At 46.4% G+C, this 25,843-nt stretch overlaps 1 protein-coding gene across 2 annotated transcripts in view; it reads right to left on the reverse strand.

Annotated features, from left to right (window-relative positions):
* The window catches only part of SCAF8 (SR-related CTD associated factor 8), a 1,763,249-nt gene that overhangs the window by 1,558,512 nt on the left and 178,894 nt on the right, over positions 1-25,843 (reverse strand). For both annotated transcript variants that reach the window (XR_014963046.1, XM_085611536.1), the window contains exon 4: positions 12,873-13,034. Coding sequence is in view for 1 of the 2 variants with exons in the window: in XM_085611536.1 (XP_085467662.1) it covers positions 12,873-13,034 (162 nt within the window). In the remaining variant the exon portion in view is untranslated. The remainder of the gene's footprint in view (positions 1-12,872; positions 13,035-25,843) is intronic.

Here is a 25,843-nt window from a genome sequence, read left to right on the forward strand (position 1 = left end):
GTCAGCAGATCTCGTGTGCGAGTGAACTCGTGTCCCCCGGGGGAGGCTGGAAGAGAGCCATTACTCTGCTTCAATAAGGAAAGAAACCGTTTTTAGGATTAAATGACAATAACACATTGTCAGCAAATCCAAATCAGCAAGAAATTAGAAGATTTATGCATCTTTTATTTTTTAATGAGGATGGATAACTTGCGCCAAAGGCCGAGAGTGCTGGGCAAAACCTAAATTAAGCAGAATTAACAAAACTATATTATAACCCCCATCCATACAGAAGTGCGAGGGCTGCAATATACATAAGGTGACCTAAAGTTGTCCCAAGTGAGAGGGGTCACGGCAGGACTGCGATGTCAAACTCATAAATACACAAAAGCATCCAAGGAAAAACTCTGATTTGTTTAATTATCTTACCTGCGGGCTGAAGTTGGCGGTGTTGGTCTCGCTCAAAGACAGAGCCAAAAAGGCCATGCAGAGCAGAATACGCAACGCCGTCTGCATATTTGTAGCGCCTTGAAACCCGTCGGAGCGACTTTGGGCGTTTCAGTGTCAACTTCCCTTCCTCCGTCTAGTCCTTTTGTTTGGTATTATTTTCTTATTTCCTCCGTCCGGCGGCGAAATCCTTTTTTTCCCTGAAAACCTCTCTTTGAATCAACGCCGAAAACCCCAAACTGCCCCATAAAATGAAATATGTTATAGAAGGAAAAAATGTGATAAATAGAAATCCTTCGCGTCTCCGGGACGTGGGATGTAAGAACAGGGGGAAACGGGCACGCGTTGATAGCGGTGTGCCAGCGTTTCGGTTTTCGAGGGAGCGCAATCTATTTTGTTTATTCTTCCAGGGTTTTCTTTCCTTCTTCTCTCCCCTGCTCCCCGAAGCCAAGTGGAGACTAGGTCGATGCTAAAAGTAATTAGAACCAAAAGGGGAAGTGAAACTTCCAGTGGCCTCAGTGTGGAGCCACTGAACCAGTGTCCGAGTACGTAGTGGCTAGATCGAGTTGGTAATGCTCCTTGCCCAAGGTACACTCCAGGATCCGATCCCACCACAGGGCTGAAGGAAGTTTGTTTACAGTGAGTGAGGGCACCTCTTGTCAAGGCTTTCACCCCCCCACACCCCGGCCAATCAGTCCATCACTCGGGCAATATTGCTCCCCAAGGTAACATATACTTCCCAACTCTTACCATTAAAGCTCCGGAAGAAGCTGTGTCCGAGAAGAGAGGAGAAAACTCCTGTTTTCAGCCTAGGCAGAGCTGTAGACATAGAAGAGAGACAAGCAGTGGAACTTACGTGGCCATGTTACACGGGAGCTTGCTGACAGAGAAATGAGGTTAACCATTAATTTAATATACAAGTATTTACTAACACAGAGGATCTTTTAATCCTTTTTCTAAATCTATTTAACTAATTTAGTACGGTTCACTTATTTTAATTTGTTATATATTTACATACGTAGCACTTTATACATTTTTATTTAAAAAGTTTTTTTTTTTTTTAAACGTTTAATTTTGCATTATATTTGGTAGCTTCTGGAACTGGAAAAAATAAATTTTAGCATGGCCACCAAATCATTTTGTCTGCAGCAGCTGGTGAGCTGAGGTAGATTCCGTGTCTATGGTCTGCTCGAACTTCCTCTGCTCTGCTTGCTTGAGCTAATTGTTATTTTCGGAAGCCCGCTCTGTTTGCTGGGGATGGGTTGGGGCGATGACTTTAAAGCCCATGCAGAGACCTTAAGTGACATAAGTGTACGGAGCTATGGTTGACATGCCGAAAAAATGAAAGGCATGTGGCTGCAATGCTGTGTTAAGAGGCGGGCACTCCAATAAGTGCTGCTTCAGATCCCAATGTCATATTTTCTGATAACAATCGCCTGTAAATACCAACTGCCAATTAAAATCAACTCTTAAAGTGAAGCTAAACAAGTATAAGACCACTGCCTTTCTCCGAGGTCAAGCAGAAATGCCTCGGAGAAACGCAGTGTCGTTTTCGAAATCGGGGGCGTGTTTATCTTTCTCTCCTCTTGCCATTGGCTGGAATGTTTACATTCCAGAGGAGAGAAAGAATCGAAAAAACACGCCCCCGAATCCGAAAAGGACGGGGCTTGTTTGGAGAGACAAACCTCTTCTCCAATGGCTGACCAGCATTTAAGAGGCCAGCCAATGGAGAAGAGGTAAAAAAAGGGGCGGGTTAAAGCCCCACTCCTAAACATTAAATCCCGGAGCGAGACTGTGTAAGCGCAGCCTTCGAGCCGAGACCTAAAAAGGCCAAACAGCCCAAAAAAACCTGACCACATTGATCTGTCAGACCAGCCCTTCGGACACTGCCTAACCACCCTATAGGCCAATCCGACCCTGGGAAGGAGTCACTGCAGAGCAGCACAGCGTCACCAGACGGGGCATGGTACCACTACAGTGAAAGCTTTCTAGATCCAGTCTGGCGCCTGGGCTTTTTCTCAAGAGGAAGAATCTGCAGTTAGATGTAGCCATCAGAAATGACTGGTATGGGCCATTTCATTGTAGTTCATCGCTAGTTGAGAACTCAATATTTTGAACTTTGCACAACCAGCTGAGCAAGTCTTCATCCTTTGCTCCGTTCACCCACTTTCCTCCACTCACTGTTGCAAGGAACATGGACATTTCAAAATAAAATACTCAGTCAACATCCAGCAATGATGCTAAATAAATTGCAAACAGGGAATATTGTACTTCTTAAGCACCATTCCTTCTGAAAACACCTAACTCACAGAGCTCAGTGTCATTGATGATTTGCTCACCAGAAAAAAAAAGTCTAATGGAAAAAAATGGAGATGGGGGTTGAGGAAGTGCTAAAGCATACAGGGCATTAAACAGAAGACCACTGCAATAAAAATACTATTGCATCCAAACTGAAATGAGTATTATCTTTAGCTTGGTCTAGCTGTCAATAAGTCAAAGGTCACAAGCTACAGTCTGGAAGAAACACTGTCTAAAGAGTCAAGTTCTAGGAGGTAGCCTCTCTGGCTAACAGCTAGTTTGTCAAACTGTTCCTTAGTCATGAAAAGTGGAAGCATGAACTAAGTCCAACAGCCCTGTTGCTGAGTAACGGAGAAAAGAATCCTTCCCTGCAAAATTAGCATAACCAACAGGTCAAAACAATTCTTTAAAACCCATTCAGCTCTCAGTTCGGGGTGATATGCTTTTACCTCTAGGTTGGATCTTGAAGCAGGCCCAAATTCCCATCTCAGCAAAACACTGAAGCATGCACGATCGCAAAAGGAAAAAGGCACAATGAACTCATCATCAGAAATCCTTATTAAATTCCCTAGTGAGGGTAAGCAAGTTCCTACAACACCAGTAATGGCTTGCATTACCTTTTAACACCACCTTGGTTAGATCTTGTGTCTATGCATGAGTAGCTCATTCAATCTAGGTTTTTAGCTTTGCATTTTAGGACTCGTAGAGCTGATTTATTAACGTGACTCCATGCTACCGCACTAGAATGCAAAGTGTGTGAAAGTGGATTATTAGTTGAAGTGGATGGCAGTCCTCTTAAAGTAATAATGGCACTATCCCTTACTAGGTATATATTGTAAATTCCTAGGGCAACTCCAAATTAAAGACCTGCAATACAATAAAAATTATCTAACATAAGGAGAGCCAAACATATGACCGGATTTTTGAAAAAATACAAAAGTAATTTTATTGAGAGCTTAGAGAAATTTAAAACAGTCCACACACACACTCAATCCATGTCAAAGTACTATCCCTTACTAGGTCCAGTTAGGTTTGATCAATTTAAACCCGAGATCAACCCTTGGTAACTGTAGTACAGAAAAGAAAGGCTTAAGTTAAAAGAAACGTGACCTGGAAGTCATCTGCGGGCATAGCACGGAAGAGTGGCTTTTAGACCTCCGCAGGGCACTAGAAGCAGAACACAAGACCCAATTGTCCAATGCCACACGATGGCCCCCATCGGCTAACCAAATACAAAGGCAAGATTACTTAACCACCATAGAATCAATGTTGAACACCACCAACCCAAACCCATCGTAAGACACACCACTATACTACGCCTCCATTGCGACACATGAGTGTGTTCGACACAATAGGTATGTCTATTGGCCATACTGGAGAACCCGGTTTCAGTACAAGTGGAACCATATATAACTACACTGAGCGCAGACCTCCCTTCTTAACGTCGCCAAATAGACCCGATTATGTTTGGTTGGGCGCACAACATAGTCACTTGGCAGACACGAACGGAAAGCAACGGACATATACTACTGTTAATGTTAATAATGTTAGAAACTGTACATAAGTGGCACAGAGTGTCAATACTGTTACATGATGTCATCATTCTTGCTTGGCACCCCACCAAGGCTGTCTTTGTAACAACGTGAAATAATGTGCATAACATTACTGGTATAATACATTTGTACAAACTGTTGAAAATCAACAAAATTCATTAGGGAAAAAAACTTAAAAGAAACGTGTAAAACATTTATCAGTACTAATTAGTTTAAAAGTAAAACCACAATCAAAATCTAACTCAAGCTTATAATAAAGTAAAATTAAATCTTCAAATAGACACCAAATTGACAAAAGTTTGATGTAGGACACTGGAGATGATTTCTCTAAATCTTAGGCAATTCTAGCACCAAAAAGCACAAAGTGCCAAACGTGAGTATCTGGTCACACTAGACTGAGTCAAAGTCAAAAGTTAGGGTCGACCACGATGGAGCGCAGGTCGAATACAGGGAACAGGTTTGTCCCAGAGGAAAGGTTTTCCATGTGACTTTAGAGGTATTTTGGGGTTTTCCTCTCTGCATTAGCCATTTGAGAGGCCCGTGTTCAGTTTGACCCTTGAAGTGAGTCCCAAATAGGTAGGGTCTCAGCTTTTTCAGGGCTCAACCCACAGAAAAGGCCTTCCTCTCAATGGCACTTCAATGCTGCTCTATGGGCGGACGGGTCGTCGCCTACCACTAAAGGCAACTGGTCGATTCTGGCCCTCATCATTCAGCTGTGACAATGCTTCCCCAATCCCATGTTCAGAAGTGAATATGCTACTTACCAGTATGCATCTGTTCTTGGCATGTAGGGCTGCTGACATTCATATCTGTGCATAGATCGCCGCCTAGTGTTGGGTCCGGATGTTTGCACGTTGTTGTCCTGGAAGAGTCTTCGAAGTATCCTTGGATAGGTGACTCCTCCCCTGGACTACAGTGCGCATGGGCATCCTCTCCATCCTCAGATTGTTTTTCGCCATTGTGGCAGTGATGGAGTAGATACAGAAAGTGATGACCATGCTTGCAATAATTCTGAGAGCTGCAGCTGCGACAGGCGCCGGGGAGGAGGGAGGGCGATATGAATGTCAGCAGCCCTACATGCCAAGAACAGATGCATACTGGTAAGTAGCATATTCAGTTCGAGGCATGTGGGCTGCTGAATTCATATCTGTGCATAGAATACATAGCAGTGCCCTCTATTGGCGGCGGCTACCCGTGCCAGCTGCAGCGGTCTGAAAAAGTGTTTTGAGAACAGCCTGTCCTACAGCTGCCTGCTGTTTTGACTGCACATCTACGCAATAGTGTTTTGTAAATGTGTGTGTAGTGGACCATGTGGCTGCTCTGCATATATTATGCAGGGGAATATTTCCTAGGAAGGCCATGGAAGCCCCCAACTTGCGTGTTGAGTGGGCTCGTGGTGGAATAGTTAATGTGCGTTTTGCCTTTTGATAACAGATTTGAATACACTTAACTATCCATCTGGCTATCCCTGCTTTGGAGATGGCGTTACCTTTGTGGTGTGGGGCAAAGGCAACGAACAGTTGTTTTGTCTTCCTGAAGGGTTTAGTCCTGTCGATGTAGTACATGAGGGCCCTCCGTACATCTAGTGTATGTAATGCCCTCTCTGCAACAGTTTGTGGGTTTTGGAAGAAAACGGGCAGTGCAATAGTCTGGTTCATGTGGAACTGCGATATTACCTTGGGCATGAATTTGGGGTTGGTACGTAGTACGACCCTGTTGGCGTGAACCTGAATAAATGGCTCTTGAACGGTTAGTGCCTGGAGTTCACTAACTCTTCTTAGGGAAGTGATCGCTACCAGGAAGGCTACTTTCCAGGTAAGGAATTGAATCTCGCATGAGTGTAGAGGTTCAAAGGGTGGACCCATCAGGCGTGTGAGGACCAAGTTGAGGTTCCACATTGGAGCCGGTGGGTGACTAGGTGGAATGACTCGTTTGAGTCCTTCCAAGAATGCTTTGATGGCAGGCACTCTGAAGAGAGAGAGGTGCTGCCTGGTTTGCAGATAGGCTGATATTGCGGTCAAATGGACACGTATAGAGGTGTACGCCAGATTGCATCGGTATAGGTGTAAGAGGTAACATATGATGTTGTGGATGGATGCATCCAGCGGGTTAATGTCATTATTACCGCAATAAATGACGAACCGTTTCCATTTGGCTGCATAGCAAGCTCTTGTAGTGGGTCTCCTGGCCTCCTTGATGATGTCCATACAGTCAGGTGGCAGATTGAGATAGCCAAACTCTAGGACTTCAGGAGCCAGATCGCCAGGTTCAGCTGTTGCGGATCTGGGTGCTGAACCTCTCCATGGTTCTGCGTCAAATGCGCGGGTTTGATCCGCAGCCTTTGATGCGGTACCACGGAAAGTTCGAGGAAGGTGGTGTACCACGGCTGGCGTGCCCACGTGGGAGCAACTAGGACGAGTGTCAGGGAGTGTTGTCGGAGTTTGCGAGCCACCAGCGGTATCAACGGTGCTGGGGGAAAAGCGTACGCAAATCTGCCGGACCAGTTCATCCATATCGCATTGCCCTGCGACTGCGGGTGTGGGAATCTGGCGGCGAAGCTTTGGCATTTTGCGTTTTCGCTTGTCGCGAATAGGTCTATTTCTGGGTGACCCCACTGCTGGAAGTACGGTTGGAGTACCGATGGGTGTAACTCCCACTCGTGCATCTGGTGGCTGTGTCTGCTGAGCAGATCCGCCATCTGGTTGTCCTTGCCGGGGAGGTGTTCCGCCATGAGGAACATGTTCCTCTGAATGGCCCACTTCCACATGCTCTGAGCCAGATGAGACAACTGTGGAGAGTGTGTCCCCCCCTGCTTCTGTATGTAGTACATTGCGGTCATGTTGTCCGTCCGGATCAACACGACCTTGTTGCACAGATGTACTTTGAAAGCCTTCATGGCCAGGAAGATTGCCATCAGTTCCAGAAGGTTGATGTGCATCTTCTTCTGTTGTGTCGTCCATAGTCCCTGCACTGTGTAGTGGAGTACATGAGCTCCCCATCCCTGGAGAGACGCGTCCGCTGTCAGTACTATTTGTGGAACAGGCTCTTGGAACGGTCGGCCCTTGCAAAGGTTTTGTGGATTCCACCAATGCAGAGAGTTGTATGCCCGACCGCTCACCAACACTAGGTCTTTCAACTGTCCTTGAGCCTGATTCCACTGACGTGCTAGGCACTCCTGAAGTGGGCGCATATGTAATCTCGCGTGCGGGACTATGAAGATGCAGGAGGCCATCATGCCTATCAACTGCATAAACACTCGCGCTGGAAGCGAGTGGTTGGGTCTGAACTTGGAGATCAGCGCTTGTATGCCGGTGATCCTCACTAAATTCGGCTGAGCTGTGGCCGCCAGAGTGTCTATAGTCGCACCTAGGTACTGTTGTACGTGTGCGGGCTGGAGATGAGACTTTGGGTAATTTAGTGAGAATCCCAGACTGTGAAGAAGGTGAATGGTACGGGACACGTGGCTTGCACATTGCTGGGCTGATCTCGCTTGAACGAGCCAGTCGTCTAGGTAGGGGTAGACGTGTATGTGCTGTCTCCGTAAATGTGCCGCCACCGTAGCTAGGCACTTTGTGAAAACCCTGGGCGCTGTTGTCACGCCGAAGGGAAGGACTTTGAACTGATAGTGCTGCCCCTGAACAGTGAACCTGAGGTATTTTTTGTGTGAGGGGTGGATGGGTATGTGAAAATACGCATCCTTGAGGTCCAGTGATGCTAGGAAGTCTCCCTGCTGGAGAAGCGGAAGGACTTGCTGTAGAGTGAGCATGTGAAAGTGCTCCGAAAGAATGTACTGGTTCAGGGGTCTCAGGTCTAATATAGGCCTGAGCGACCCGTCCTTTTTTGGAATTAAGAAGTAGAGGGAGTAAACCCCCGTGCCCCGCTCGTGGACGGGTACGACCTCGATAGCGCCTTTTAGAAGCATACTTTCTACCTCTTGCTGTAAGAGCGTCAAGTGCTCTGAGGACATAGGACGGTTTCTTGGTGGTATTGTGGGTGGAGTGGAAGTTAACTCCAGACAGTAACCGTATTTTATAATATCTTTGACCCACCTGTCCGTGGTGATGGAGTTCCACGTGGACAGGAACCGTTGTAGCCTTCCCCCGACAGGTGTTATGTGGTCGGGAGGAAGGGAGAGGGCGTCACTGCTTGTTCTTGGGGGAGGACCTGGTGTTGCCGTAGCCACGTCCTCTGCCCTTGGTACTGGAGCCACGAGAGCCACCTCGGGTGTTCTTATCGTAGGTGGTCTGCGTATTACCCTTGTTATATGTTTGTTGTGACCCCTGTCCTCTGCCTGCTCCCTTGTTTCCGGGGCGACGAAAGGAGCCGCTCCGAAAGGACTGAGTTTGTAGGGCGCCCATGGACTTTGCAGTGTCCGTGTCCTTTTTTATCTTCTCGAGGGTGGCGTCAACCTCAGGCCCGAACAAAAAGTCGGGGTTGACGGGCTGATTAAGTATATTGTTTTGTACCTCAGGCTTGAATCCTGAGATACGTAGCCAGGCGTGACGTCGTAGGATGACGCTAGTGTTGATGGCCCTGGCAGCCGTGTCAGCAGCGTCTAGTGCACATTTGATGGCAGCATTTGTGAGTAGCTGTCCCTCTCTGATAAGGATTTCTGCACCTCCTTTGTAGGGGTCAGGGAGGTGTTGAAGGAGTTGCTCCATTGTGTCATAGTGCGCCCTATCGTAGCGAGCGAGGAGCGCTTGAGTGTTAGCTATGCGCCATATGCTTGCAGCTTGTGCGGCAACTCGCTTGCCGGAGGTCTCCAGCACCTTGGACTCCTTGTCCGGGGGAGGAGCGTCACCCGTTGTCTGCGAGTGTGCCCTCTTGCGGGCATTCGCCACAACGATGGAGTCGAGTGGTAATTGTCCTCTGATGTAAGTAGGATCCCCAGGTGCTGATCTGTATTTCTTATCGATCCTGGGGTTTATCACTCGTGCCCTGGTGGGTTCCCTGAAAATGTCAGTGGCTGGCTTAAGGACCCCCTTCAACATTGGCAGAGTCTTTACATGTCTTTCTGAGGATGCAAAGGTGTCCATTAGAAAGTCATCTTCGATGATATCAGAGTGAAGCTGTACATCATGGTTGTTCGCCGCCCGTTCAATCAGAGCGTTGAACGCCGCAGTATCCTCTGTGGGTGACGTTTTTGCCCCATATAGTTGTGGGTCCTGTGCATCAAGAGGTGCACTGGGGTCTGCAGGGTCGCCCCAAGTTTGGTCAGGGTCCTGCTGGTCATCAGGGTCCGTGTCCACATGGTAGGGGACTTGTTCACCCATGTAGTCCTCCAATGCATCCGTGTCGGAGCGTGTGGGGGAGGCCCGGTGTGGATCCTGGTAGGGTGAATGAAAGGGTTCATACAGGAGAGGTTCTGTGTCCACAGGCAGCTTCCTCTTTAGCGGGATCCTGAAAGGTTCCAATGGCGGTTCCGAAGTTATCCTTCGGTCGTGGAGAATCATCCTGCCAGTGTCGGCGTCGATGACGCGTGACGGAGACGGCTCGACAGGCGTAACCGCAGTTTTGGTGGCCTGTGTCCTGAGTTGAAACGCCTTCGGGATTGTGGATGGAGGCAAGCCGAAGGTAATGCTGGTCGGCACCGACGAAACCGCTGGATCGATCGAACCCGACTGGTCCTGGAGGGCAGCCTTGGTTTTGCAGCCTGGCATTGCGCCAGGCCGTACTCGGGGCGCCTTAGAGGTCGTGGCCCCCGCCAGGGTCGTCGAGGCGGCTGCAGATATCTTCTGCGCCCGTGGTGCATCGAGCCGAGGTGCGGAGATCACCGTCGACGTCTTCGACACGTGAGGTTTCGGTGTCGTCGAGGGAGTGCTGCGAGGCGTAGCAGGCGGGACGGCCCTCGGTGTCGGTGGCGTCGACGCCGGTAACCGAGCAGGTTTGTCGGCGCCGATGGCCTTCTTCCGTTTGTCGACTCCCATGTCGCCCGTCTCGAGTTCGGCACCGAAGTCCCCCTTGGTGCGGTCGGTGCCGACACGGTGCGCCGGCGTCGAAGGTGTTGAAGGCCTCGATCCGACTAGCGCCACTTTCAGTTTCGGTTTCGTAGGAACCTGAGCAGCTTTCGGTTTCGGTTTCGTGGAAGGGAAACCAGCTGGCTTAAGCGGTAATGGCTGCCGCTGAACGTCCGAGGCCGGGCCCGAGGGCGGGGCCGAAGGACTGCGTGATAGGTCTCGGGTAAGGCCCGAAGGCGATCCCTCGACCGGAGCCATAGTCTGTGGCACTGGTGAATTCTCGGTTTGAACAGGTAGGCCTTGTTCATCATCGGAGCTACTCTCTTCGGCCCCTAAGGCCTCCTCGTCGTCTCCTACCTCGGTGTCGTCTTCACCTCCGTGGAAGAGTGACTCGTCGGCCTCGTCCGATCCGGGTTCTTGGTCGGAAACGGGACTGGAGGGTAAGACTTCTACTTCTTCGACGTCGTCCGCGTCGTCGAAGATGTCAGCTGGGGCCGGTGCCGCGTGCTGCGCTTCGAGCCTCGCCGCTCGACGATTCCGCAGAGTCTTCTTTGAACGGAACCGGGCACAGGCCATACATGTCGACTCGTCGTGGTCCGGCGAAAGGCATTTGTTGCACACCGGATGGACGTCGATGTGTGGGTACTTCGCATTACATACCGGACACCTTTTGAATGGCGTCCTCGATTCCATCGTCGAAGTAGTTGATGGACAGGTAAATGCGAACAAAGTCGGTGCTGAAAATTAGTAAACTAACAGAGAGTATCGAAAACCGATCGATAAACAGTACCGACGCGAACTAAAGGCCTTGTGGCCTCGACAAAATTTTTTCCTAACTTGAGCTAAGATAGCACATCCGAACCCAATGGCGGAAAAAAACAATCTGAGGATGGAGAGGATGCCCATGCGCACTGTAGTCCAGGGGAGGAGTCACCTATCCAAGGATACTTCGAAGACTCTTCCAGGACAACAACGTGCAAACATCCGGACCCAACACTAGGCGGCGATCTATGCACAGATATGAATTCAGCAGCCCACATGCCTCGAACCATCTATTTTGAATATAAACTCTCTGCTTAAGTCCTGTGCTTTGAATACAGATGCTGTGTAGAGAGCCTATTTCAGGGTGTCAAAGGTCTTCTGAAGTCTTTAGTCAAAATGTATTTCTTGGATTGTTTCTTTGAGTTGAGTTCTGTCAGGGGCAATAACAGTGCCATACCCTTTCACAATTCTCCCATAGTACCCAGTCTGGCCAGGAAAGCCTCTGACCTGGGTTGGGGTTTTGGGAGGCTCCCATGCTATGATGGCTAGTATCTTCGGTTGGAGAGGCTGCACATGTCCCCCAACAACAAGGTGGCATAGGTACACCACACATCTCTGCCCTCTCATTTGATAGCCTTTAAAATCAGGCCTGCCTGTTGCTGGGAATGAAGCAAGTCTTTGAAGTGGGTAAGGTGTACCTATATGCTGCACTAAAGGTCTACAACAGTGAAATACAGGTTTCAACTATTAAAGAACCATATATAAAGTTCACAAATGATAGAGATTTTAATGACCAACCACCCTCTATGTCAATTGCTCTACTGTGGGACTCACCGGTTTGACAACAGGGAATGATTCAACAACGCGATCTATGAAAAATCCCAAACTAGAGTATCTCTCGTTCCAGAAAAAGACAACACATCATGCTAGTTTTCAATAGGAAAGTGGGAATAATATTACAAACCAGATCACGAGACATAACACTGGATAAGGCTTGGAGTAATTTTGCATAACTGCATATGTTTTAGAACAAAGGGTAGTATCACATTTATTACACTGCTTTTTGATATTCTGTGCTTTATCACTATTAGCCTGATCGAAAAAAAGAACCATCTTCTCCATAACTAGCAAAATCATTGTGACATTATAGTCTTAAAAAAACTAGAATATTTTAGTGTGTGTGAAGTTAGGTTTTAGAAAAGTTAAACCTAAGTACATCGACTGTCCAACATGCTCCGTGTACAAACTAATTTGACCCAAATCTTTTCAAAACTGAAAATGTAGCTGTCTCCATACTAAGATATGCTTTCCATACCCTCAGAGTAGCCGAAAAAAAATCAAATACAGCACACACATTTTTCTTTAAATTGTTTAACATGTTTATTCCTATGGAAGGGGCGGAATTGTGTAATGGGTTTTTATAAAAGAGGAATGTGCAGGTGTGTATGTAACAATTTTGGGGAATTCTAAATACATGTAAAAATAAAAGCATGAAGCCTTCGATCAATTTATATCACCATTCATTCTCTGGCAAATTTAGAAAAAGTAGGCACTTGGCACTATCACTTCCCTTAGCAGCCAACATGCCATGCATATGTTAAACACAAAGAAAAATCCTCTCATGTCCTGGTACTACATACAATGCCTGATAATACTAATTTATTTCTCGTAATTATTACAACTTAGAAATTCTGGCCAGAATACAGCATTTAATAAAAATGACCTCTGCTAAACAAGTTGGAACTCAAAGCTCAGTTGAAATGACTAAAGTGTAATGCTGGCAGATTTAAATATTTAACATGGTAGATTTAAATATTTAACAACAATGTGCAAATGAAACAAACAACTTTTACTAGTACACCCAAAAAAATTCTACCTTGTCATCAGCAGCGCAGCGATATAAGTTCTGGAAGGTGTTGATGATGTTAATACAGAACCGGGGAGCGAAGAGATCCTTGTCCTGTCCAAACTGATGTCTAGACTGTCGAACTATGGAGTCTATAACATACAGCCCTGGCACCTTGTACTCTGGCTTACACTGGATGTGAGGTTTGGGGGAGGGGACAATGGGGAGAAAACAAAAACACGCATCAGTATGCATCCATCATGCAAAATCACTCCAGGATTCTTTCCACTGAAGATGTAAGCAGTAAAATAATCTCAAACAATAGCCGTTACACATTGTACTGGGAGAGGATGATTTTTAAGGCGTTGAATCCATTCTCAAAATATCTCTAACAGAAACAGATATCAGTTCAAATAAACATAAATAAACAGCCTTTCCCTTTTTGTTCAAATAGAAGCACATTTAAATTTAAAGAAGAGCACAAGGGCCCTCACCATGCCCATCTAATCTCGCTTTGCTGAAATAGGCAGTCCCTCCTCAGATTTCTCTATCGTTGAAATACAACCTTTTCAAAACTGCAAAGGGACTCCCTCAAGCAGCAGTTCATTACACTTATGTGTCTTGAGACAATCGGAGAGAGGATGGTTCTACAAATGACAGTCGGGAGGCGTGGTTTTGGCCATGCAAGTGTTTAAAGATCTAATACAAATGGAAAAAGAACCAGTTGCTTACCTTCGGTAATCCTCTTTCTGGGGCAGGTTGCTCACCTTTAGAATATTCCCCAGGCACAGGATTAGATGAACAAGTTACTTCTCTTCGATAATGCCTAATTTGGTAGAGACATGATCTAGCTGCAGATTCCTCACCTTTGAATTTCAAAGGCACCAGACTAGATCGGGAATATTTTTTTTTTTTAGCAATACCCCTGCGTGCCAGTACATGACGTCTGTTGGCTCCACATGGCAACGTCCGCGTCACCTTTTTAGACGCCACCTCAGCGCACTGTCAGTTACTTTCTCACGACTTTCCATGCCAGAAGCGTGGAGCCATGAAATGTACTTGAAAACTAGGGCCCTGAAAGGGATCATCCATGACCCTAGAGTGTGGGGAGGATGGGTGGTCGGTAAGGTATCTGATAGAGACATCTAGCTGCAGGTTCCTTACATCTGAATACATACCCAAGCAATACAATCCCCAGAGGAGGGATGGCGGACAAATTTAAACTAGAAAATCCTGCAGGACTGAGAGGCCTGAATGGGCGTCCCTGGGGACTTGACTGTCTAGGCAGTAATGCTTGGTAAACGTGTGCAGGGATGCCCACGCTGCTGCCTGGCAGATAACCAGGACTAGGACTCCACATTGCAGTACAGTGGTAGCAGCCACAGCTATGGTGGAATGAGCCCTAAAGCATTCAGGATACCTTTAAAGTCAATGGGGTCACCCTGTTTCCCTCGGAACCTGGGTATTGATATATGAAGCTACAATTCATCCCATTAGGTAAGAACTGAAGACAATTTCTTAGAACCTTACTATTTCTTTGAACATACAATTTTCTATCACATATATATATATTTATCGTGATTGACAAACTAAATACAGCACACCAACAAAAAATGTATCAAAAAGATGTATGAATTTATTTCTATTATTGATTTTGTAATGATCACATAAAATTCACTGCAAACTCATTTCAATACGGGCTGTCTAACATAAACCACAAAGACACAATAACAATGCACAAAAAATTCATTAAGTGACTGAGGTGACAATAAGGGTGAAAGTAAAAAAAACATGTCAAATTCAAACAAAACAAGCATTGGCATAGCAAATGGGTCTCGCTTTTGGGACCTTATAAGTATTTAGTTATGCAGGACAATATCCTTGGTGCAACATCATCAACTGTTGCATGGTTAAACACTTAAAAGGTCCCAAAGGCGAGACCTATTGGCTATGCTCGATGACTCAATTATGTGGTGTCCTTCTGAATTGTGTGGCATGTTGTGGAATTCTGTGGTGTGGAATGGATGTATGTGGCGTGTAGTGTAATTGTGTTGAGTTGAATTATGTGGATTAGTGTTGAATTATGTGGTGTGGATTGGATGGATTAATGAATGAAAGGTTGGATGATGAGTGAAAGAGTAGCTGGATGGATGGTGAAAGGCTGGATGGACGTGTTGAATGGGTTGATAAATGGATGATGGATGGATGAGTGAGTGAAAGGATGGGTGTAAGGATGGATGAGTGAAAGACTGAATGAATGAGTAAAAGGGAGGACAGATGGATGGCTGGATGAAAGGGTGGACGGGTGGATGAGTGAATGGATGGAAGGCTCAGTGAATGGGTGGATGGATAGATGTGTAAGCGAAATGGTGGATTGCGGGTGATTGAAAAGATGGATGGATACATGCATGGATGAATGAGTAAAAGGATTGATGTAATGATGCATCTAATCACAGGCATTTACAAATGCAGTTTAGCACATTAAAGCCAGACAATTTGCCAAAAACGGATTGGTTTCTTATTGGTTGCATATACAAGAAAAAGAAATGATCCTGTGGTGACAGTTTACTTTTCACTGGTAAAATAGTCCCTCGAGCATTTTAATGGAATCACTTTAAAGAAAATGGAATGATACATCTGAGGATCATTAATCACTAGAGGTATCTTGACATTTTTATTGTTGCCTGGAAATTGTTAGAAGCAAGGAATGAGGCAGCATGTTGTACAATATAAACAACAATTGTAGTACTCACCTTTAAAAGCTGTTAGCTTTGCAAGAGAGTGTTTGTATTGGCATTAGAAAATAAATTAAATACAAATTGGCATTGGTAAGTCACAACATAGGATCATGTATGCGCACACCTGGGTGGCCATCCCACAATGCTATTTATTAATAAAAAAGCATTGCAAAATGTGTGTGTCTGCTGCGTGATGCAGTGGCAGTTGTTGTGACATATTCTTTGAAACTTTTGTGCACCATTCCAATATGGTGAATGAACATTTTAGAAGGGTAAATTAAAAAAAAATATGCATAGTGTTGTGCAAAGCAATAGAAGCACCGTCCCTGGAAGCAGTGTGATGCTGCTGGGGCAACACTGGAATAATAGAAAAAATAAATAAATAAAAATAAAGTGCAAGCAGGAATCGGATGGACAAGAATCACGATATGCAGGAAGCAAACGAACCAGTAGCAGTGTTATTCTGCCGGGCATTCGCACAATGATTTGTTGAAAAATGTAGACCTATTTTAATTTATTTTGTGTAATACCTGCTCATGCTTGCTTCTAAGAAATGCAGTTTTTTGACGTTATTCGTTTCGAATCTGGGCAAGTCAGACTCCCTTCTCCATTCATCTGAGGTGGATGAATTGAGAACCATGATTTGGTCAACAGTTATATAGCATAGGGTAGTGAAAAACGTGAGTTGGCCGTAATAAAGAGCTATCTAAAACTCATGATATTATTGTTCCTTTTCATGTAGCTTTCGGATATAATTTCCATTAACAATTCTCTCAAATGTCGGAAACACTTTACCTTTGAATTGTGTGATCGTGGATACGCTGCCCGAAGTTAAGAAGGAGAGCATTGATCCCACTGTTTGTACTCACACCGATCCAAGCGCAGCCTTCTATTGCCTAGCAATGCGGGCAGTGAATTACTGTAGGAGAGAGAGAGAGGGCGCAGGCCCAGGGACAGCCCTACCCCCTCCATCGAGAGCTGAAAGAGCAGCGCACAGAGCAGGGATACTCTCGGTGGGAGCCATCTCTGATGGCGACAGCTGCGTCTGGACCCTGGAGACAGGAGGGGGGAGAGGATGAACTGTCTATTCATCCTCCTTCCCCGGGAGTGGGCCCCTGGAAAGGACGCCAGATGACAGCTTCCTGTTTAAGAGAACTTCACAGACAGTACCTGCTGGAAGGAGACGCGGCAGACACAGACACGGCAACAAGGAGGGCAAGACCGATGGGGAATAAAGGGATGCTGATGTCACGGAACACTGTGTTACTATGGAGGATGGGATTGGGCACCAGAACCCTGTGGAAGCCACTTTTTCAACTTAAAAAATGTAATACATTCAGCATCAGAAAGTTTCAAAGAGGAACATTGTGACACGTAATCCCATCTGAAAAGGCATTGAGCAGTATATCTTTTACGATCATAATAAAAAATCCACATATGTGTAACATTCACCTGTCCTTAGAAAGGGTCAGTCGCTTCTGCGGGGGCAGTGACGTAGCAACACTGCCTTGCACTTTAAGTCAACACGGAAAACAAAGAGTATGGCTCTTAGATTGGAAGCAGCCAGACGCATGACCAGAGACGCGAGGCCGCGAGACGTGCTCTATGGTGGGGGAGAAGCGTTAAAGCCTAAAGCAAGCAAGACGGAGAGGCGAGGCGCACGCGCGCTTGTGCGCGGAACCGCATGCTCTATGCCACCCCAGTAGGACTTTTGAAAGTCCACTCACTAAATGTCTCGTCAGAGCAGCGCATGCGCTGGCTCAGGCAAGACCGAAAAAAGGAGACAATAACAAATTCTCTGTCCTTCTCCGGTCTTTCACTATAACATGCACTGTCTACTTGATTAATGGTCATAGAGCCTGCAGACAAGAACGTATCACATCGACGTTTCAACCCTGTAGAAAAATGTGTGTAGATACATCAAGTAGGGTCTTCCTAAGGACAAAGCAGCCTAATTACAGCCCTCGCTGGTCAATAAGCCAATGCGAACAGCGCACTCCACATAGCCTGAATGGAGCATGACCGAGGGCGGAGAGAATACTATTGTACGTCCTTGTCAAACAAAAGTTAACCAATATGTCATCTTGCTAAAGCTTCTGTGGGCAATAATCGGGGGTGCCCGAGAATTGGTACCAATATTCAACGACGTCCCCCACTGCTCATGTTTAAACGACCTAGGCGGGGGGGGGGGGGGGGGGACTAAATGACAACTCAATTTGCTCCTTGTATCGGATACTCCTGAGATGGGTCACTTTTTCAAATTACTTTTAAGTGGCCTGTAAAACCAGTACTTCTTCAATATCAAACTTCCTGTCCCTGCGGCTGATAGATATATATATATGTATTGTGATAGACAATTGTATGTTCAAAGAAATAGTATGGTTCTAAGAAATTGTCTTTAGTTCTTGTGCAACGGGACCAATTGTAACTAAAGCCTTCAAGAGGCTGTTTCTTCGCCAGAGTGTAGCAAATTTTGATGCAGAGGATGACCCATCATGAGCTGGTCCTTTTCTGGAATTCCCGACCCTTCTTCGCTCCAACGTACCCAACGGAGAGTTAGTCGTCCATCCAGAACACGTTTGTGCTTTCAGGGTAAAACAACAATGCTCTTTTTGAGTCCAGACGGTGGAGTTGCTCCTCTTCTTTAGAGGGATGCGGAGGAGCGTACAATGTGGGCAAGGTGACAGATTGTCCCACATGAAATGGTGTTACCACTTTCGGGAGGAAAGAGGCTCTAGTTCAAAGCACCAACTTGTCTGGGAATATGGTCAAAAGAGGAGGCTTGGACGTTAAAGCCTGCAGCTCCCTCACCCTCCTGGCAGATACAATTGCCACTACGACGGCTGTTTTTATTGTGTGCAGCTGGAGGGGGCAATTATGCAAGGGCAAAAAAGGAGTGCACACAAGGAAAGTGAGAACCAAATTTAGATCCCACTGTGGTATAATGAAAGGGGCAGGTAGGAACATATGTACATGGTCTTTCAGGAATCTCTGTAAAATGGGTGATTTAATAAGGAGGGCTGGTCTGTCAGCCTCGGGAAGGCAGACACGCTGAAAGATACCATTTCAGGGTGCCCAGAGCAAAGCCCTGCTGGGCAAGGGTCAAAATAAACAGCAAAACATAAGAAAGGGAAGCAAAAAGAGGGTCAATCAACTTTTCTGTACAACATATTACAAAGGTCTTTCATTTGCAGGCGTATACCCTTTTGGTGGAGGGACTCCTGGCTGGCAGAATAACATTACAGACTTCAGAAGGAATGTTGAAAGCTATCAACTGCCACAGCTCAATCTCCATGCAAAAAGGCGTAGAGTTGACAGGTTCGGGTGAAGGACCCTCCCCTGCTGCTGCGACAGAAGATCCTCCCAAAGGTGCAGCCTAATCGGAGGATCGATGCTCATTTGCAGAAGTTTGGCATACCAGACTCTCCATTCCCAATCCACAGCCACGAGGATGACTTGGGCCTGGTCGTTCCTGATCTTCTTGAGAACTCTAGGCAGGAGTGGTATGGGCAGAAAGATGTACAGGAAGCCTGAGCATCACTCAAGAAGAAAAGTGACACCGAGCGAGAGCCGCCTTGGAACCTCCAGTGCGCAAAACTGCAGACACTGCACGCTCTCGGCGGAGGTAAACAGATCTAACCAAGTTTCTCCTCACTGCTGAAAGAGACCATGCACCACCTCAGGATGGAGATGTCATTTGTGATCCGCTAGGCTTCGACGTCTGAATTCATCCGTCCTGGCGCTCAGAGAGCCTGCCAGGTGTTGAACCACCAGGAATATGCCCTGCTGTTCCAGCCATGTCCAGAAATGCAGGGCCTCGTCAAAGGGTCCATGACCCCACCTGCACCGTTTGTTGCAGTACCACATGGTGGTGGTGTTGTCCGTGAACATCTGCACTAGCCTTCCTTTGATTAAGGGTAGAAAGACTTTCAATACCAAATAGATCGCTTGGAACTCCAGCATGTGGAGGTCTCTAGCAGAATCCGGAGTCCACCAGAATCCACTGATCCTCACCTATCCCAGATAGCCGCCCATCCTAGGAGTGAAGCATTTGTCACTACTGTGAGATTTGGGTGGGGAAAGGAGAGCGAGAGATCTGCCTCCAACCCAATCGCAGTTCATCAACCACCACTGCAGGTCTAGTGCAGTTCCCTCAGAGATCTGGACCATGTCTAAAAGATTCCCCTGATGCTGTGCGCCTATTGGAACTTCAGATCCCACTGCAGAGTTTGCATATGCCATCTGGCATGTGTCACTAGCAGGATGCAGGAGGTCATGAGGACTAACAGCATCAGAATCACTCACCGAAATCCAGAATAGAGGCTGAAACATTGGTATCAGTCTGAATATCCTGGACTCGCCTCTCGGGAGGATAGGCCCAAAACTGCACTGTGTCCAGAGCTGCTCCAATGAAAGGGAGCCTCTGAGAGGGAGTCAGGTGTGACTTCGGCATGTTGATAGTGAACCCCAGGTTACAAGTAGATATGCTGTAGTCTGGAGGTGGGAGACGACAGCCTGGGGTGAGCCCACCTTCAGCTGTCAGTCTTCGAGATAGAGGTAGACTCGCACCACTGATCTCCGTAGATGAGCTGCGACCACCACCATCACCTTGGTGAATACCCAAGGTGCGCTGGTATGGCCAAAGGGGAGCAGGCTGAACAGAGTGCTTGTGGCCTACTGTAAACAGCAAGTAGCAGGACTGGGCTATGAAAATAAGCATCCTGAAAGTGCAGCGCTATCATCTAGTCTCCCGGCTCAAGGGCAGACAGGACCTGAGCTAATGTGAGCATCTTTAATTTCTCCTTTTAGAGGAAGTAGTTGAGGGCTCGAAGGTCTAGGATAGAACAGAGGCCCTGGTCCTTTTTTTGGGACCAGAAAGTAGTTGGAATAGCGCAACCATGACCGACTTCCGGCACTGGAACCCTCTCAAAGGCTCCCTTGGCCAAGAGTCATGACTTCCTCCTGGAGCAAAATTAAATGATCCTCCGTCAGTCAGTCGTAGGAAGGAGGCATGGAGTGAGGTATGGTCTCTAAGGGGAGAGAGAAGCCCCATAGGATGAATTGGAAGACCCACCTGTCCATTGTAATGTTTTTCCAGTGGTGGAGGTGAAGGCTGATTCTGCGACCAACTGGACGCTCATGGTCTGGAAGGGTGAGACTAGGGGGGCTTGAAGGCTGAATCTGCGGTGGGGTGGTGGTTTGACTGGACCTCTGGCTGCCCAACCCTCGTGGTCGGTATGATCCGCACCGTCGTCCCTGCATGGGTTGTGGAACTTGAGCGGCTCGGTGGCTGGGATGCGGTTGAAAGCTCCTTCCGTAGCCATAAAAGAAACAAAAGGCGGACCGAGTACAGGGACAGCTGGGAGTCCCAATGATTTGGCAGTAGCACGTGAATTTCTAAAGCTCTCCAGCACCATGTCTGCCTTGTCTCCAAAGAGACAGGTGCTATCAAAGGACATGTCCATGAGCAAGGTCTGGAAATCCCCCAAAAAGCCACATGTTCTCCACCAGGCATGTTGTTTAATAGCCAGCGAGTCAGTCGTGTCAAAACCACATCAGATGGAGAACTTCGCCGCATCTCTCCCGTCTGAAACTGCTTGGGAGATGATAGCCCGGGTCTCCTTTGGGACCTGTATTAGTACTTGCGCAACCGTTTCCCACAGAGTGGGAATTACAGCCCAGTAAGCATGCACAATGCAAGGCTGGTGAAAGAAAACGTTTTCTTTCCCCAACTGGCCACCTTTTGGATTCCCTGTCCGGGGGGGCGGCAGGGAACGAGCCATGGAAAGTAGAGGCTTGGACCACCAAGCTCTTGGGGGTGGGTAGTGAGCAAGCTTGGGTCGCCCGGGCAGGGCGGTTGCGGCGAGCGATCTTCCTGTTCACAGGATCCCCTGTGCTGGACTTGGACCAGGATCCCAAAGAACGTCGATGAGGGCTTTGTTGAATGGGAGCAGGGGTTCCAAAGAGGTGCGGGCGCAGCACTGGAGCCTCTGGCACATTGCCTCATAAAATTCTCTAAGTTGAGTGGGGGTCGCTCCAGCTCCCATAAAAGAAGAGAGCCACAGAGCCAACCCATGCACAGGTTCTGGAGAACGAGGCTTTGAATGCCAAGGCTCCCCCGTCACATCGGCTGACCGACGGGGAGAAGCCTAAGCATGCTTCGACTTCTTATGCCTCTTACCGGAGTGTCTCGAGGATCATGAGTGAGACGAAGAGGACCCGCGACTCCCGGGACCTTCCCCTCGACCAGGACAGAGCTCTCCAAGGACTCTGGCGTGGAGTCGCTTGCCGGACTGCAAGCATCTTTAAGGAATGCTCCCACAAAGCCTTCGGAGCCATGGCCCGGAAGTCGGAGCACGACTGAGTCGTGGTCGCACTCCAGACACACCGACATGGCGCGGTGACTGGTGCCGCACGGTTTGAACCCTGAAGTCTTCCTAGAGGACATGATTTCCTACACACCAGAACAAAGAGGTCGACAAAATGTAGAAAAATCCTATCAAAAAGTGACAGAGGGTAGCTCGGTTCATGGATCAGCGCTCGACTGCCACAGAAATAAAAAAAACTGCTGAGGTATACAGGTGTCACGGACGTCACTTCTGGCGCAGAGGCCAACGCCACGTGGAGCTGACCGGCACGCAGGGGTATTGCTAAAAGAAACATCTTCCAGATCCAGTGTAACGCCAGGAAAATTCAAAAGGTAAGGAATATGCGGCTAGATGTTTCTATTACATTCAAGTTATCATAGGTATGCTCAAGGATAGGGAGACCAACAATAAGGAATATGTTTCGTACCCTGTTAGCATCTATTCGTAGCGTGTAGCACCATTGATATATATGCTTAGCATACTCCTGCCATCTATTGCCCAGCTCGGACATTTACAAGTTGTTTATTTTCGAAGAAGTTCTTCGAGTCAAAAGGAGGAGTGACTATCTATAGTCTGTATTGCACATGATCACTGGCTACTCTGTTAGATTGTTTTTTAGCTCATCAGGTGAGCATTAGAATAGGAGTAGTATAGTGACAGAGAAGATGAGCATGCAAGTGAATGTTGTAAGAATGTAGAAAAAATGACTGAATATGTACATACTTCAACCAAAAGCTGTTGGGGAGGAGGGTGGACGCATATGAATCTACGGCACTACGAAAAGATGCTTACAGGGCAAATAATATATTCCATTCCTAGCATGTGCTGACCGTAGATAAATATGCTTAGCATTGAATATAAAGCAGTGCTCCTCCTACGCAGTGGTTAGCTACTGGTTGAGGTAGATGTCTGAAAAAGTGTTAGTAATACAGCTTGACCCACTCTAGCTTGTTGATTAGCTAAGACATCAACACAATAGTATTTTGTTAATGTACGTGGGTTATTCAATGTAGCTGCCTTACAAATAACCTCCAGTGGAATGTTCCCTAAAAGGCCATAGAGGCTCCTGCTTTGCGTGTGGAGTGAGCTCTAAGAGTTACAGTTAGTACTCTCTGATTTGAGGTAGCAAGTTTGAATATACTGCACTATCCTTCTGGCTTTTCCTGCTTTGGATATGGGAGATCCTTACTGAGGTTTGCAAATGCAGCAAAGAGTTGTTGTGTTTTGCAAAAAGGTTTAGTTCTTTCTATGTAGTACATTAATGCTCTTAACGTGTGTAAAGCTCTTTCTGCTATAGAATCCGGTTTATGGAGGAAAACCAGTAACTCAATTGTTTGGTTTGTATGAAAAGGTGATACTATGTTTGGGAAAAACTTATGGTTAGTACAAAGTACTATTTTAGTTGGAAATGTTTGAAAGAAGGGCTCGCCTAATGTAAGTGCCTGCAACTCAGTTATTCTTCTAAGAGAAGTAACAGACACTAAAATTGGCACTTTCCATGAGAGAAACTATTGGCCATATAAATGAAATGCCGCAAAAGGTCAACCCAATAGTCTTGTTAGCACAATATTGAGATTCCAGACTGGAGCCATTTGGGTGGAATGACTCTTAAATCCTTCCATAAATGCCTCAATAACTGAAATTTTATAAAAGTGACATAGGTTGTCTGTTTTGTATGCAAGTAGCTTGAGCTGCTAAATGTAACCTGACTGAAGTATAACTAAGCCCTGCTTGCTGTAAATTAAAAAGATAACCATCAAGGTCTTGTACTGTTGGTGATGGTGGTTGTATTTGTTTGTCTAAACTGTAGTGTACAAATCTTTTCCATTTTGCTGCATAGCAAGCTCGTGTTGTTCATCAACGCGCTTGTTTGAGATGTCCATACATTCCTGTGGCAGATTAAGGTGTCCCAACTCTTAAGATTTCAGACGCCAAATCGCAAGATTGAGGTATAAGGGATTTGGGAGCATAACTTTGCCCCGATTCTCAGTTAGTAAATGTGGCCAGACGCAATTTCTCATGTGGCACTACTGATAGTGGTAGTAAGGTTGTGTACCACGCCTGTCACGCCCATGTTGGGGCTTATTAGGATGAGCGTGAGGGATGTTTGAGTTAGCTTTTGCACCCCGTATGCAATTCGAAGTAGAGGGGGAAATGCGTGAGCAAATGTCCCTGACCAATCGTGAGAAACGAAATGGTTGCTTGCCAGTAGGAGTAGTTCTGCAGCTTGAAGAGTTTTCTGGATTCACATGCTGTGCATCATTCTGCCATCTAGTGGTTGGGTCTGGAATTGTCTTTGTTTTTTTCTTTCTTGCTTTGGGCGCCGTCGACCACCATTTGGTGCCAGGTACGTCCCCTGTGTGATGGCAGATGGTACCCTGGAGGTCGACGTGCATGGTGGCCATCTTCAGATTCTTTTTTCTGTTCTTTAATCCTTGTGATGGTCCTTTTTCTGAATTACTGATGTTGTCCCTTGCTTCCCCACCCGCTTGTGTTCCTTCTAGGGGAAGGCCGGGCAGGTCGCATGTGAATCCAGAAAACTCTTCAAGCTGCAAAACTACTCCTACTGGTAAGTAACCATTTCATTTTGCAGCGTGGATCCTTTTCTGGATTCACATGCTGTGCATCAGATTATGTAGCGGTTTCTCCTGTGTTTGGGAGGCTGTGGTGGAAGGAAGACTTTGCAAACAAGTGTTGAAGCACCCTTCGTCCAATCTGAGCTTCCTTATTCATTTGTATATCCACACAATAATGCTTTGTAAAGGTGTGTGGTGATGCCCATGTTGCTGCTGCGCAGATGGCATCAATGGGTACGTTGGCCATAAAAGCTAGCGTTGCTCCTTTCTTCCTAGTGGAGTTAGCTGTTGGTTGTATTGTTAGTTCCTTTTTGGCATTGGTATAGCTTAATTGGATAGCTTGTACTAAACATCATGCAATAGTTGCTTTGGTGGCAGCTAATCCTGTGTTGGTATGTGAGTAAGCAACAAACAACTGCTTTTCTTTCCTGATATGTTCTGTCTTTTGCAGATAGTACAGTTTTGCCCTCCTTACATCCAGGGTATGGAGGATTTTTTCTGCTTTAGTCTTTGAAGAAAATTGGTAAGATGATGTTTTGATTTAAGCGATATTTAGTTACCACCTTTGTTAAAAACTGCGGGTAGGTCTTTAAGATTACGTTATCCTTGTGGATTTGCAAGGAGGGTTCTTGTATAGTTAATGCTTGTAATTCACTTACTCTCCGTAGTGATGTTATAGCAATGAGAAAGGCTGTTTTGAGAGTAATATGTTTGAGGTCAGCTGTATGCATGGGCTCAAAAGGTTTAGTCATGAGATGAGACAGCGCTGTATTTAAACTCCATGTTGGTACAGGAGCAGTTCTTGGTGGAGCTAATAGTGTTGCTCCTTCTAAAAACCTTTTTATGACTGGTCTTGTAAAAAAACTTTTGCATGATTTTCCTCTTGTGTATGCCACTATGGCAGCGAGGTGCACTTTTAGGCTGGAAAAATTGATGATGCTGTCTAAGAGGTAGGTAAGGTATGTGACTACTGTCTCCTGTGTATTTATGGAATTAGTATTGTTGTTAGCGGTGCACCATGTGGTATATCGCTTCCATATTGCTGTAGAGCATTTTCTTGTTGACAGTTTTCTTGCTTCTTTTAGAATTTCCATGGTTCTGGGCGGCAGATTGAAATGTCCAAATTCTAGTTGTAGCGTCGCTGGTTCCGGGTGAAAGATTTGGCCCTGTTGCTTTGTCAGCAGGTCTTTTTCTGCTTTGATCCTGATCATTTGTCCCTTGGCGAGTTCTAGGAAAGTTGAGTACCATGTTTGGCTTGGCCAACAAGGGGAAATGAGAATCATATTTGTTGCTGGTTCTTTTGCTTTTTGCAGTACTCT

This window comes from Triturus cristatus, chromosome 6 (genome assembly GCF_964204655.1).
Source record: "Triturus cristatus chromosome 6, aTriCri1.1, whole genome shotgun sequence".
NCBI lineage: Eukaryota > Metazoa > Chordata > Amphibia > Caudata > Salamandridae > Triturus > Triturus cristatus.